The 13,133-nt window shown below is 45.6% G+C and overlaps 1 protein-coding gene and 1 non-coding gene across 2 annotated transcripts; both read left to right on the top strand.

Moving 5' to 3' along the window:
• The first annotated feature begins 614 nt into the window (after nucleotides 1–614).
• LOC117712132 (small nucleolar RNA SNORA70) lies at nucleotides 615–749 on the top strand. Its single transcript, XR_004607206.1, has one exon. It is a non-coding gene; the product is annotated as a small nucleolar RNA SNORA70 (small nucleolar RNA).
• A 3,292-nt stretch (nucleotides 750–4,041) lies between these two features.
• On the top strand, nucleotides 4,042–7,387 carry LOC117709961 (serine protease 28). Its single transcript, XM_034504410.2, has 6 exons — nucleotides 4,042–4,264; nucleotides 4,847–4,907; nucleotides 5,091–5,271; nucleotides 5,383–5,648; nucleotides 6,682–6,845; nucleotides 6,970–7,387. The coding sequence occupies exons 2-6, from the start codon at nucleotides 4,847–4,849 to the stop codon at nucleotides 7,120–7,122; spliced, it is 825 nt and encodes a 274-aa protein (XP_034360301.1). The 5' UTR covers nucleotides 4,042–4,264; the 3' UTR covers nucleotides 7,123–7,387.
• The last annotated feature ends 5,746 nt before the right edge of the window (nucleotides 7,388–13,133 follow it).

Below are 13,133 nucleotides of genomic sequence, written 5' to 3'. Positions count from 1 at the left end.
GTTGCTTTGAAAGACAAAAAAACAACAAAAACAAACAAACCCAAGCATCCGTGATGGCCCGTTCTCACTGCCTAGGTTACATTCTCTGACTTCAGGGCAGTGTGACTCTCCCAAATATGCCATCAACAATTGTGTCTGTGCCAACATTTGTAAAGGAAAATTGCTTTCCTTCATTAAAACTCACAAGCACTAGTCATCAGCACTTTATCAACTGACTTATGCAAACCTCCTTTGTGCCCTAGAGGGTCCTGCCCAGAAGTGGCTCTGTAGGCATTATCTTGCCAGCTAGGAAACCACAATCACTGGTCTAGTTTTATATTGTGCCTGTGTGGGAGCCACACAGACGCAGCAGTTTGGCCAGGTTTAAGTGAATAGTGCTCCATAGAGTCTCAGAAAGCAAGAACCAGAAATTGCCAAGGCTTTCTGGAGGGTGGGTGTGCGCCAGAAACTGATGAGTTAACTAATCAGTTCAGGCTTTGAAAAGTACCCCAGTGGAACCATGTATAGTGGTTCACACCTGTAACCCTAGCATTCCAGAAGCTCAGATAGAAAGGGGGCTGTGAGTTCAAGGCTAGCCTGGGCTACAGAGGCCCTGCCTCAAAACTGTAACGTTCCTGAAGCTAACTAAACTGACCAGGCTTCTTTTCTCTTGGGGACCTAGAGTGCAATGGTTGCAAACAGCAGCCTCTTTGGGAATGTGTGCAGCTTATTACCTCTACGGGTCGCCCTAAGGGAACTTGGTAACAATTTTTTGGTGGCTATTAACATCTGATCTGAATGTTGTACCCAAGCGAGGCTCCAAGCAGGTGGCTTTGGGAAGTCCCAGGGCACAGCAGCCAGGGTTCACATTGGCCAGCTCCTCATGTCCATCTGAGCAAAACTGAGGAATAAGAAACATGTGAATGAGGCCCTGTGTAGAGTTAGGTTTAAGGAACAAGTTCCCTGGCCAGTGGAAGGAATACACCTCAGAGTAGTGGGGCTTTCACCAAGTTTAACGCCAACGAACTTGATGACAGAGAAGCTGGCTCAGCTCTGATGGCTGTGAGGTAAAATATAGTTCCAATTGTGGTGTGTATCCTGGACAAGTGGTAGAAGACCCACAAACCCACTCTTGAAGGTTTCTACTGTCCTGCCCTGCCCCCCCAAATCATGTTCTGTTACAAATCTCACACCCTGGGTGAAAACAAAAACACCCCCCCCCCAAAAAAAACAACTAGGTAAACCCAGGTACACATGCCTGTGGTAGGTCTGCAAAGTGACACTAAAAAACTGGAGAGACCTGGAAAGACGTGCAGCCATCTGGACAAACCAAAATAAGCTCACAAGCCTCGCACAACTCAAACATAAATTTCAGATACATCAAAGTGCCTTTTCTTTTTCGTTTTCTTTTTAAAACCCTGTGTGGCCTAGAACTTGTTCCCTGAAGTACCATGACCATGGGACACATCTACTAACACAGGAGTGTTGTGGAGCATCACTGGGTGACTGGGGCTAAGAATGCAGCTCCTAGCCCTTCCTGCAGGCTAGCCTCTCCTGGGGTTTACATCATGTTAGCTGGGTTTTAGGTAGGATAAAATAGCCTCCTCACTCCAAGGCTGTGGGGAAAGCTCAGCTGTGGGGTGTTGGCTAAGGCTACTGAAGGCTTTCAAGAAAACATAGTCCCCTCAAACGAAACAAATGATAAGAAAACTCAAGGCTGGGTTCAGCTCTGTTCAAATGGTCTCAGCAGTATCATTGGCCCTGGGGCCTTAGGGGAGGTCACCTGTTAGGTATTCCTTCCCTGGAGAGACTGAAACAATGTCTTTCCCCTCTTCCAAAGTATGGTTCCGCTAAAGTTCACCCCAGGGAAACTGTTAGTTCATTAGGTGTACTTAGAACATGGGTGACCCCAAAGCAGCAGCAGAAAGTCTTCACCCAGTGTGGGAACAATGGATGATTCCAGAATTGATGCCCTTCTCTGTTAAACCTCCCTGAGCCTCTGACACCTCCCAGATCCAGAGGGCTATTAGTACAGAAGAGCATTGCTGTTCTAGGAGCCAAGTAGTGGTGGCACACGCCTTTAATCCAACACTCAAGAGGCAGAGGCAGCTGAATCTTTGAGTTGGAGGCCAGCCTGGTCTACAGAGTGTGTTCCAGGACAGCCAGAGCTACACAGAGAACCTCTGTCTCGAAAAACAAACAAACAAAGGCTGTTCTAGTTTCATTTCCTGTGCTATGATAAAATATCTTGACAAAGCAACTTTGAGCAGAAATGGTTTATTTGGCTCACAGCTCCAGGTCACAATCCATTACTGCAGAGAAGTCAGGGCAGGAACTTACGGCATTGCATCCCCAGACAAGAAAGAGCAAGAGAATGGCAACATGGAAAGCTGTTTGATCCCTTGTTCTTGTTCTCAGCTAGCTGGCTCCTCTCTTAAAAGTTCAGGAGCCTCTGCCTAGGGAATAGTGCTACTCACAGTGGGCTGGGTCTTCCTATACCAGTTATCAATCAAAGTAACACCTCACAGACATGCCCACTGACCAACCTGATCTAGATAATTCCTCTCTATAACTCTCTTCCCAGGTGATTTGAGTTAGAATGGCTCCATAGGCTCATATATTCAAAGGCTTGGTCACCAGGTAGTGGCACAATTTGAAAGGATTGGGAGGTGTGGCCTTGTTGGAGGAAATGTGTCACTGAGGGTGGGCTTTGAGGCTTCAAAAGCCCATTCCAAACCCAGAGTCTCTTTCTTCCTAATGCCTGCAGATCTGGATTCAGATGCAGAACTGTCAGTTGCTTCTCCACCACCCTTTCTGCCTTCATGCCACCATTCTCCCCATGATGTCACCATGATGACAATGAACTAAACCTCTGAAACTGTAACCAAGACCCTGTTAAATGCTTTCCTTTATAAGAGTTGTCACAGTCATGGTGTCTCTTTATGGCAACAGAACACGGACTAGGCCAGTCACATTGACAAAACTAACCAGCCCAATTCTCCCCTTGCCAGCCTGATACCCAATTATGTCATTTTAAGCCATAACATTCCATGTCTCAGAAGTCTTGTCTCTAAATATGATATAAAATAGGTCCAACTCAGCCAGGCAGTGGTGGCGCACGCCTTTAATCCCAGCACTTGGGAGGCAGAGGCAGGTGGGTTTCTGAGTTCGAGGCCAGCCTGGTCTACAGAGTGAGTTCCAGGACAGCCAGGGCTACACAGAGAAACCCTGTCTCGAAAAACAACAAAACAAAACAAAACAAAACAAAACAAAACAAAACAAAACGGTCCAACTCCAAAAGCCTCCAGAGACTCTCAACTATGAGACTTCTTCAATACACGGAGGAGCTTCTGATGCACCCACGGCTTTGCCTGGACCCGTGTCTTCTCAGGACCTCTTTGCAGGGATCTGACCCTGCCACAAGGTGTCAAGCCTACACTGCTCTCCATGACTTCTTCTTGGATTTTTCATGCCCTTAAAACCAGAGCCACCAGAATGATGCTTACAACACTGCCAAGTTTAACCAGCTTAGTGTGGAGTCTGGACCCCTTTGACAGCTTCTGGGTGCTGATCCTGAGGAAGCATGTTCTGATTGTCCCAATGAATCATGGGAAACCTTACTTACTTCAGTGGTGCTTCTCTCTTTGAGAATCTTGGCGGTTACTTTTTCAGCCGCAGAATGATGAGCTCTCAGACAGGGATCCAGAGATGGTCTCTACTCCTTCTTCTCTGAGAGATTATCAACAGGCAACTGATTATAGTGATGGCCTCTTGTGATCAGCCACAGATAATCTGATGAAGATGATTTGTTCAAAAGACCATGTTCTACTACCTAAAAGGAGGCCTAGCTTCCCTGGCCATGTCCATGTAGATCCTCACTTCCATCTTGTCAGTTAGGCAACCCTGACACAGATGCCAAGACTACAGAAAAAAAAAACAAAAACAAAAAAAAAAAACCAGAGTCATTAAGATAGTCATCTATGTGTTTCCTGCCAGGTCCTGGTGTTCTGCTTGTCTTTTAACTGACGCTGGGCAGGTTAATGGTGTTTGGAAAAGCCAGGATTCACTCCAGGTAGCTGTGGGTCACCTTTGTCTAGTTTAGCATATAAACCCTTCCTTTTGCCCAGAGTTGTTGGAATCATCTGCCTTGCTCTCACCCAAGAACCATCTGTCACCAAGTCTCCAAAAACCTGTGCTATCTGGGTGCACCCACCTGTTTGGGGTGTCTCACAAACACCCTGTGAGTGGTTCTCATAGGAGAGGACCTGGTGTTTCTGGAGCCAAGGTGAGTTCCCAGCTTGGCTCTGAGCCACTTCTGACAGCCCTGTGACAGGAGGGGACAGTGGGTGTCCTGATCCTCTTACTCAGACAGTAGGGACACTGCAGGGAGCTTTACTGATGGCTTCTCAGCTGAGGTCTAGAAGCTTCTTTGGCATCCTTGTGTTGGCCACAAGACGAGTGGGATGGGATGTGTTTGTGGCCAGACTGCTGACCTCTGCCTAGTTGTGTGTGTGTGTGTGTGTGTGTGTGTGTGTGTCTTCACAGGCTAAAAACCAGAAATGCTTGCAGATGCCGTCAGATGTCTTCTCTAACTGTAAAGTGCTGGGCTGGGCATCGGACCCAGATGGTGTGTGAGTTCCTGTCAAGAGCACCCTGGGCCCAGAGCAGAGAGATACAGAGGCCCATATTTTGAGTGTTGTCTTGTTTTTAGGAAACCTCCACCAAGTTCAACCCATTTTTTTTTTTTTCACGAAGACTAAGAGAGGTGTTGGGGGGGGGGGGGGACGACCCAGTGGGATGAGCTACAGTACTTGGCACCTGTAGTGGCTTGGACTCTGTATTTCCCAAAGACTCCCTCCTCCTGCAGATGTTCTGGCTGTTGCTCCTGGCTCTTTCCTGCCTGGAAAGCCCTGTGTTCATTGCCTCTGGTAAGTCCTGACTCACCTCAGTTAGTGCTTTGCTTTAGGAACACTATCCTGCCTTGCCCCCCGACCCCCACCCCAGCTGGCTCACTCTTAGGGCTTACCTGAGCACTGGTGTCAACATCTGGCCCACAGTTGGGGTGACAGGAGGGTGGCCTTTGTTCTCTGACTTGTCCACAATACTTCTAGTATCTGTCTCCAGAAGCAAGCCAGTGGGCATTGTGGGGGGTCACCGTACCCCTCCGGGGAGGTGGCCATGGCAGGTCAGCTTGAGGATCTACAATTATGAGGCGAGTTCCTGGGTGCACATCTGTGGGGGCTCTATCATCGATCCTCGGTGGATTCTGACTGCTGCACATTGCATCCAAAGGTGAGACACCACTGTGGGGGGCGGGGGGGGCATCTGCTGGGTGTAGAATGTAGACAGTATGCTATCCCTGACCAGCTTCCTCTGAGCCACCCAGGGTCTGTCCTCCCTCAGTCAGGACGCCGACCCAGCCCTATACCGGGTCCAGGTGGGGGAAGTATACCTCTACAAGGAGCAGGAACTTCTGAACATCAGCAGGATCGTCATCCATCCTGACTACAACCACTTTAATAAGAGGTTTGATGTGGCCCTGATGCAGTTGACTGCCCTCCTGATCACATCCACACATGTCAGTCCAGTCTCTCTGCCAAAAGACAGCTCAACCTTCAACTCAACTGACCAGTGTTGGCTGGCTGGCTGGGGCAACATTCTCCAAGACAGTAAGCATAGCTGGGGTGGAAAGATGGAGAGACAGAGGGGACATTGCACAGTCTCTCCTTCTATGTTCCTTCTGGAGGGCTAGCTAACAGTGTGGAAACAAATGGGTAGAAGCAAGGCTCTTCTCTGACTCAGCTGGTGCATTGGCTCATGGGGTAGGCTTCTTGGCAGTTTCAGATCTCATGGCCAGCAAGTAGCCAAGGCAGAACTAACCTGGGTTGCCCTGGTTTGAAGGTGACACTGCTTTTTTGGCTCTGTCCCATGCAGGAGGGATGGGACACCCATTTAGAGGAATACCATTTCTTCATGTGATCTGGGTACCCCTTGGGAACCAGAGACTCTAGGTGCATACAGAGACCTAATTTTTGTATATGTGTAGCCATGCACCCATACAGCCATAGACCCAGGGTGCAAGCAATGGTAGTGAGCTCTCATCTTGGAGAGTCTGTGGCCACCTTTCAGCATAGGCTCCAGGGCATGGTCCTTGTCCCTCCAGTTTCTCCAGCTCCACATACCATCACTTGCAGCTCTGTCACTAGTCTCTGCTGTGTTTCCATGTGGCTATACCCCTCTGAGTTCTCTTCTATCTCCTAAAAGAACTCTTACAATGGGAGTTAGGGCCCATCCCAAATCCAGCTCACTAGGTAGATGGCTGTCTTAAACTTATGATCCTCCTGCCTCAGCCTTAAGGTCTAGGGTTATAAGCCTCTGTCCCCATGCCTGCCTCAGAATGACCTAATTTTTAACTTAATAACACACATATGTAATTTATCTTTAAGCAAAGTCACATTCTGAAGTTCTAGGTGGGCATGGATTTGGAGGGGCTTAAAGACTCTAAACCCATGTAACATAGAAGGCTATGTCTGTAAAGCTAGCTTGAGAACATGGTCCCATCTAGGACATATGGGGAAATGGGGGTTCTGACTTGCTCCAGGCCAAAGCAGTGAGGTCAGGGTCAGTGTGACTGCATGAAGTGAATCTACTGGGGACATGCCTCTCACCCCTGCTTCCTAACTCCTCCAACCCCTCCCCCAGTGCCTCTGCAGCCTCCCTATCAACTGTATGAGGTGAAGATCCCAATTCAGGATAACAAGACCTGTAAGCGGACTTATAGGAAGAAAATGCCTGACGAACGCAAAAACGAGGAAATCTTTGAGGACATGTTATGTGCTGGCACCTTAGGCCGAGGCCCCTGTTTTGTAAGTCACCAGGGCCCAGATGTGACCTTCCTACTCCTGCTCCTGATGCCCTTCCTTCGATGGAGGCTGGATTTGAGAGTTTCTTAGTGCTTTGCCTCTGATAGAACTGCCCCTCTTCCTGCAGGGTGACTCTGGGGGTCCCTTGGTCTGCTGGAAGAGCAACGAGTGGATACAGGTGGGCGTGGTCAGCAAGGGGATAGATTGCAGCAATGATCTGCCCTCAATCTTCTCGAGAGTCCAGAGCTCCCTCGACTGGATCCATCAGCACATCCAGTAGACATGTCTAATGGCTGCAGCTCATCGTCAGAGACAGCTTCTTCCCTCCTCTGTTCTTCCCTTCCTGGATCCTTCGTCTTCCCTGGCCTATCCTTCCCTGCTGACAAGAGTGCCCGGGAAACCCCGATGTGCAGTTGGGCTGCTGTGTGACTGTATTTGTCTCAATAAACTGACTGTAAATGAAGGTAGTCGGAGTGGTCTCTGAGGCGTGGGCATGGCTGTAGAACGGGTGGACTCAGACTCTCCAAGGCCAGTTATAATTCTCCACATTTGGGTTAGCACCTCAGTCTTGAGGTGGAATATATCTATGAAGCATAATAAATAAAATGGCATTTTTGATAACGTCTCTGCTTTTAGTTCCTTTTGAAAAGGCTCACACTAACAACTAATTCCATCTCATTGGTTCGAGACAACATCTTCTCATAAAGCCTAAGCTGGCCTCAAACTTACAACCCCCTGTTTTAGCTTCCTAAGCTTTGGGGTTACAGGCAAGTGCTGCCAGGGCCAGTGTGACTTGATTTCAGTTCTCACAACATTCCCCCTTGTGTCTGAACAATATAGTCTCTAAAGACAGTGCTGGCTAGCCATCTGGTAGTTTGTCTGTCATTGTCCCATAATGGCTAGGAAAGATCTGTCCTAGTTGGCCTGAGTCACACATTGGTGGGGGCGGGGGATGTAAGTGACAGACATCAAGGAGTTAGTTCTAATAAACTTGCAGCAGAGGTAGAGAAGGAAGGATTCTTAGGTCAATCATACCTGACTCCACTTTGCTAGTAGGGTGGATTACGTCCCGGCATCTCAAGAATGTCCTTCATGTTCCTTCCTCAAAAGCTGTACTTTTGTGAAATGTTAACAGTTTACTTATAAGGCTCTACAAAAATAGCTATTTTGAAAATTATTATTAGGTCTCTCTGATTCCTATCATTGTCTTTTGAAGCAGGAGTCAGGTGGTTTCAGGAGCCAGTAGCTGGAGGAAAGCCCATGACAGCATGACAAGATTCTGTCATTTTATCAGTTGCTCCTTTAAAAGTGCAGGTAGGCACAGCTTGGTGGACCCAGAGGCTTTCCATGTTAGCTCTGCAATCCACAACGACCTGCAGCTGCCTTGTGTCACCATGACGGTAGTCATGTGGTTTTCTTGTATAAAATCCTTAGTGGAGTTAGCTTTTGCTAGTCACTTGACACATGATCAAATGTGTAGGAATTATTAAATATTCATTTTTAATTAAATGCCATAAAACTTATGATAAGGAATTAAACTATTTTTATTTTCTCCTACCTTTATGCAAATGTTTTGATTCCCCAACTTGGTGGAACGTTTGTTTACATTAAAGCCCTAAAAGGGCCAATTCCCTTCCCCTTTCTTCTTTTGTGCAGATTCTTTTAAAACTAGCCAATCATAAAAGACTATGTGGCCAGACCCTAGCCAATGGGAAAAAAAGACAGTCTCCGTGTGAAATAGACTAAAAACCAAGTGTTCTTCTTGTCCCCCTGTGTTCACACTTTCAGTTGGCATAGTGGTCTCTGTGTCCTGAACTTATTTCTAACAAAGGGAAGCAGGGCTCTAGTCTTCTATACCCATGACACAAGCTGGTTCTGACCTGCTTCAGCGTCTCTCTTGTGCAACAGCATTGTAAATTTTGCATAATTTATATATATTTATATATAATATATAAATATGTTTTAATGTTATATGTAAATTTATATATTATATATAAACACTGCATATATACATATATATGTATGTATATATATATATATATATATATAAATATAAACAGCTAAACATGTTTCTAGTCAGAAACATAGGGCATTAAAGTTGACTAAAAGTCAACTGGAAATAGTTGCATACAAAGCACTTAAAGACTTCACCACAGATAATCCTTAAATAGATCTTGACTTTAAGACATTTCCTTAATAACTAAAAGCCTGAAACATAGACATTAGAGAACACAACACAACTTATGAACGAAACATAAACTCTTCTTTAAAATTTTTAAACACTAGACAGTTTCTTTAAGGACACTGTGTAGGAGCTGTGGGGATGGCCCAGTGGTTGAGAGCACTGGCTTCTCCTCCGAAGGAAGCTGGCTTGAATGCTAGCTAGTACTTGCATAGCAGATCACAACTTTACATAAGGGCACAGTGAAACTGCCAAACTGGACCATTCCCTGGGAGAAAGAAAAGTTTATTTGGAGAATCAATGCATACTGAGAACAGCAGCCAGGGGGGAAAGCCTTGTCAATTAAAGAGAACAGGTAGTGGCAGGAGGAGAGGCACAGGCCAGAACAGCCTGGGAGTCGGTGTGGGGGCTTGGACCTGTTAAAGGCTGTGTAAATTAGGAACTAGATGTCCCTGTTGGAGGTAGTTGACTTTTAGGGTGTATGAGGGAAGGAATGGCTTTCCTGGTAAATAGAACCCGGCATCTGAGACTCCTGAGGGATGCTGAGTTTAGGTTTCTGTTCACCCAATAACAATCCTTTTGTTCACCTGATCAGAGTCCTTCTGTTTAGGACACTGTCACCAGCACAGCCATCTTAGAGGCCTGCTTTGGACCCAGCACAACCATTGGTAGCTCTAGTTCTAGGGGATCTGACATCCTCTCTGGTCTTTAGGAGTACTATACAGACATGGTATACTTAACATACAGGTGAAACACTCATATTCTTAAAATAAAAGGAAATAAAAATCTTAAAACAAAATGAAACAAAAAAACATCTTGTAGCTGGGTGTGGTGCATACCTTTGATCCCAGAACTTGGCAGGCAGAGGCAGATGGATCTCTATGAGTTTGGGATCAGCCTAGTCTACAGAGTGAGTCCCAGGATAGCCAAGGCTACATTGTGAGATCCTTCCCTCAACAAAATAAAACAAAACTGTCTGTCACGTTGCTTTAGACATAAGAACTTGGTTACTTTGTATCACTGTATCACTTAAAACATACTTATCTTGCAGAGGAGAACAAGACACACAAGGGCAGTTACACTTTAAAACCAGTTAATAAGTCAAAGTGCTTTAATGTTAAACAGTTTTAGGGAAGAGCAATCATTAAAACTCCATAGAACAAACCACAGAGAAAGCATGTACAGACACTGGATTTTATAAGAATGTTTAGGTTAGATTTGAACTAGGCTATTTAGGCTATGCTCTCCTAGAGTGTTCTCTCTCTCTCTCTCTCTCTCTCTCTCTCTCTCTCTCTCTCTCTCTCTCTCTCTCTCTTTCTCTTTTTCTCTAATAAATGTCATTTTTTTTTGAGTTTTTCAAGACAGGGTTTCTCTGTGTAGCCTTGGCTGTCCTGGACTCACTTTGTAGACCAGGCTGGCCTCGAACTCAGAAATCCGCCTGCCTCTGCCTCCCAAGTGCTGGGATTAAAGGCGTGCGCCACCACCGCCCGGCTCTAATAAATGTCAAAGAAGATAGAACGCACACTACGGAGATTCTGACCCTGAATCTCAGACTTATTTCCCAAATGCAGTATTCTGAAACCATAAGCAATCCCATAGGGTGGTCATACATTAAGTAAACTGTCGCTGTCTCTCTCTCAATAAGCTCACATGTAGCTCATCTGACATCTTAACAAGCACAGAGACATAGCAGAGAAAAGAAGATGTAGGGTTAGATTTATTTATTTGTTTGTTTTTTTAAAATTGATTTTGATGGAGGGGTTCTCTCTGTATCCCTGGCTGTCCTGGAACTCATTCTGCTGGTTGAACTCAGAGATCTGTCTGCCTCTGCTTCCTGAGTGCTGGAATTAAAGGCATGCACCACTACTTCTGGACTCAAATTTTATTTTTAAATATTCTTTTCTGGCTGGGGATGTAGCTCAGTTGCTTGTGAAGAATAAGGTACCAAGTTCTATCTCTAGTACCATACACAAAACGTTTTTTCCTCTGATGATAGATAGGCCATTTTGCAGATCTCAGATTGCAGACTGGATTCCAAGTCCTTCCTCATTCTGTGGCCATGGAGAAATGTTTTATCTCTCTGTATTGCAATGTTCTCACATTCCAAAAAGGGGGAATGGGGGGCTAGTGTGGAAATACCAGACTGAAACCCAGCAAGGCACACTCCGAGTTCTGTGGCTTTCTGCTCTGTGTTGGAGAGTGTAGATAGTGTTGTCCTTCCAGCTGTGTTGACAGTAGCACACTTCTCTCTCTTGGGCGGTTTCTACTCTCTGTCTGCATCGGTCCTTGGCAGATAGCCCAAGCCAATATTTTAGTGGTTACATACTTCATGGCCGATCTCAAAACCTTGTTTCTTCATTTTAATTGCTTTGATAGAACCCGATGGCTCAAGAGAGCCCCAAACCTTTCCTGCCCCAAGGGAGATGTTCTAAATAGTTCAATAGAACTCCGGATTTGCTCAAAATCGTTTCCACACTGACAAGACCTGTCCTAGAAATGGCGTTATTGTTAGACTATGAGCCTGTTCCTTTATGAGACTTATCATTCTATAACGGTAAGCTATGTGCCCACTTAGAGCTGACAGGCCTCCTTTACACAGGTCGTAGATGGAAAAAAAGCAAACTCAAGTCAAAGAAGACCTAACTAAGTCTCCCTGAAACCATTCACTGCAGGAATGACAGAACTCTATCTTCCTATCTCTGCAGTCCCTGACTTTGAGTTACAGTCAGGTCCCAGTGACTTTGACAACTTTCTCTCTTTCACCATATGGATACCATGTTTCTCTATTTAACAATGATATCCCAATATTGTTCAAGAGCACAAAAAGAGAAAGCTAGGTACCAAATGACGACTACTTCAAATGTTTTAAAAGAACCTCAAATTGATCTGGGTATGGTGGCACATGACTTTAATTCCAGCACTTGGAAGGTTGAGGTATATGGACCCTTATGAGTCTGAGGTCAACCTGGTCTACTAGAGAATTCCAGGCTAGTCAAGGCTACACACTGAGACCATGTCACAAAACAATAACAAAAGCAAGCAGGCAAGCAGCAGCAACAACAACAATGACGACAACAACAACAAAATTGCTCAAAGCATCCAAAGACAAACAGGAAGGTGATGTGATGAACTAGCCTGACTCCACTTTAAGATTAGAAGCCATCTTATTACAAGGTCAAATAAATTCCTTCCTATTTTCTGTAAAACTTAAATCTGACCAGGTCTTGACCCCTTTTCGGAAATTTGACATGTTCAACACCCTGTACCCTGACTTCCACCCTGATTCTTCCCCTCCAAAATAATTCTGAAATGTTTAGCCAAGTTCCTTTGTAACTAAAATTCCTCTTGAAATCCCTCAATAACCCCTGACCCCAGCAGTTTTGGAGCTGATATAAACCCTACCTTCTCCCGTGTTTAATGCTATTTTCTCAAACCCTGCTTTTGGAAGATAGCCCTGTCTGAAAGAATACAGAGCTTGTATAATTTGACCAAGTAATTTAGGTAATGCTCTTTACTCTTGTTTGGTGGGATTAACAAAGGCCTGAGGTGCACCACTTCCCAGCCTGGTGTGGTGGCGCACACCTTTAACTCCAGTATTTGGGAGGCAGAGGCAGGGAGATCTCTGTGAGTTCGAGGCCAGCCTGGTCTACAGAGTGAATTCCAGGACAGCCAAGGCTACACAGAAAAACCCTGTCTTGAAAAACCAAGGGCAAATAAAACAAAACAACAACCACAATAAAGCTCTGGTGGGAGAAACACCAGAGAAGTGGTTACAGCAAGATGGGGAGGGGTTGAGGGAGGCCTTTAGGGGGCTTTCGGGGACTTTGGGGGAGGCTTTTCTGATGACATTCTTAGCTTTGGGGTTGGTAGAAGCTAGTGGTTTGTTAAGTTAATAGATTCCAAAAATGCTGGGGTTTTTGTTTTAAAGACAAAGTTTCTCTGTGTAGCCCTGGCTGTCCTGGACTTGATCTGTAGACCAGGCTGGCCTTGAACACACAGAGATTCTCCTGCCTCTGCCTCCTGAGTGCTGGGACTAAAGGCCTGGATCCAAAGATTCTTTTTTTTTTTAAATTTATTTATTTCATGTATATGAATACACAATACACTGT

Source organism: Arvicanthis niloticus, chromosome 6, assembly GCF_011762505.2.
Source record: "Arvicanthis niloticus isolate mArvNil1 chromosome 6, mArvNil1.pat.X, whole genome shotgun sequence".
In the NCBI taxonomy this organism is placed as follows: Eukaryota; Metazoa; Chordata; class Mammalia; order Rodentia; family Muridae; genus Arvicanthis; species Arvicanthis niloticus.
This window is presented reverse-complemented; position numbering and strand designations above follow the sequence as displayed.

Coding starts and splice junctions, on each gene's coding strand:
- LOC117709961 (XM_034504410.2), top strand. CDS start 4,847: ATGTTCTGGCTGTTGCTCCTGGCTCTTTCCTGCCTGGAAAGCCCTGTG. Junction 4,908..5,090: donor CCCTGTGTTCATTGCCTCTG/GTAAGTCCTGAC, acceptor CAATACTTCTAG/TATCTGTCTCCAGAAGCAAG. Junction 5,649..6,681: donor GGGCAACATTCTCCAAGACA/GTAAGCATAGCT, acceptor CCCCTCCCCCAG/TGCCTCTGCAGCCTCCCTAT.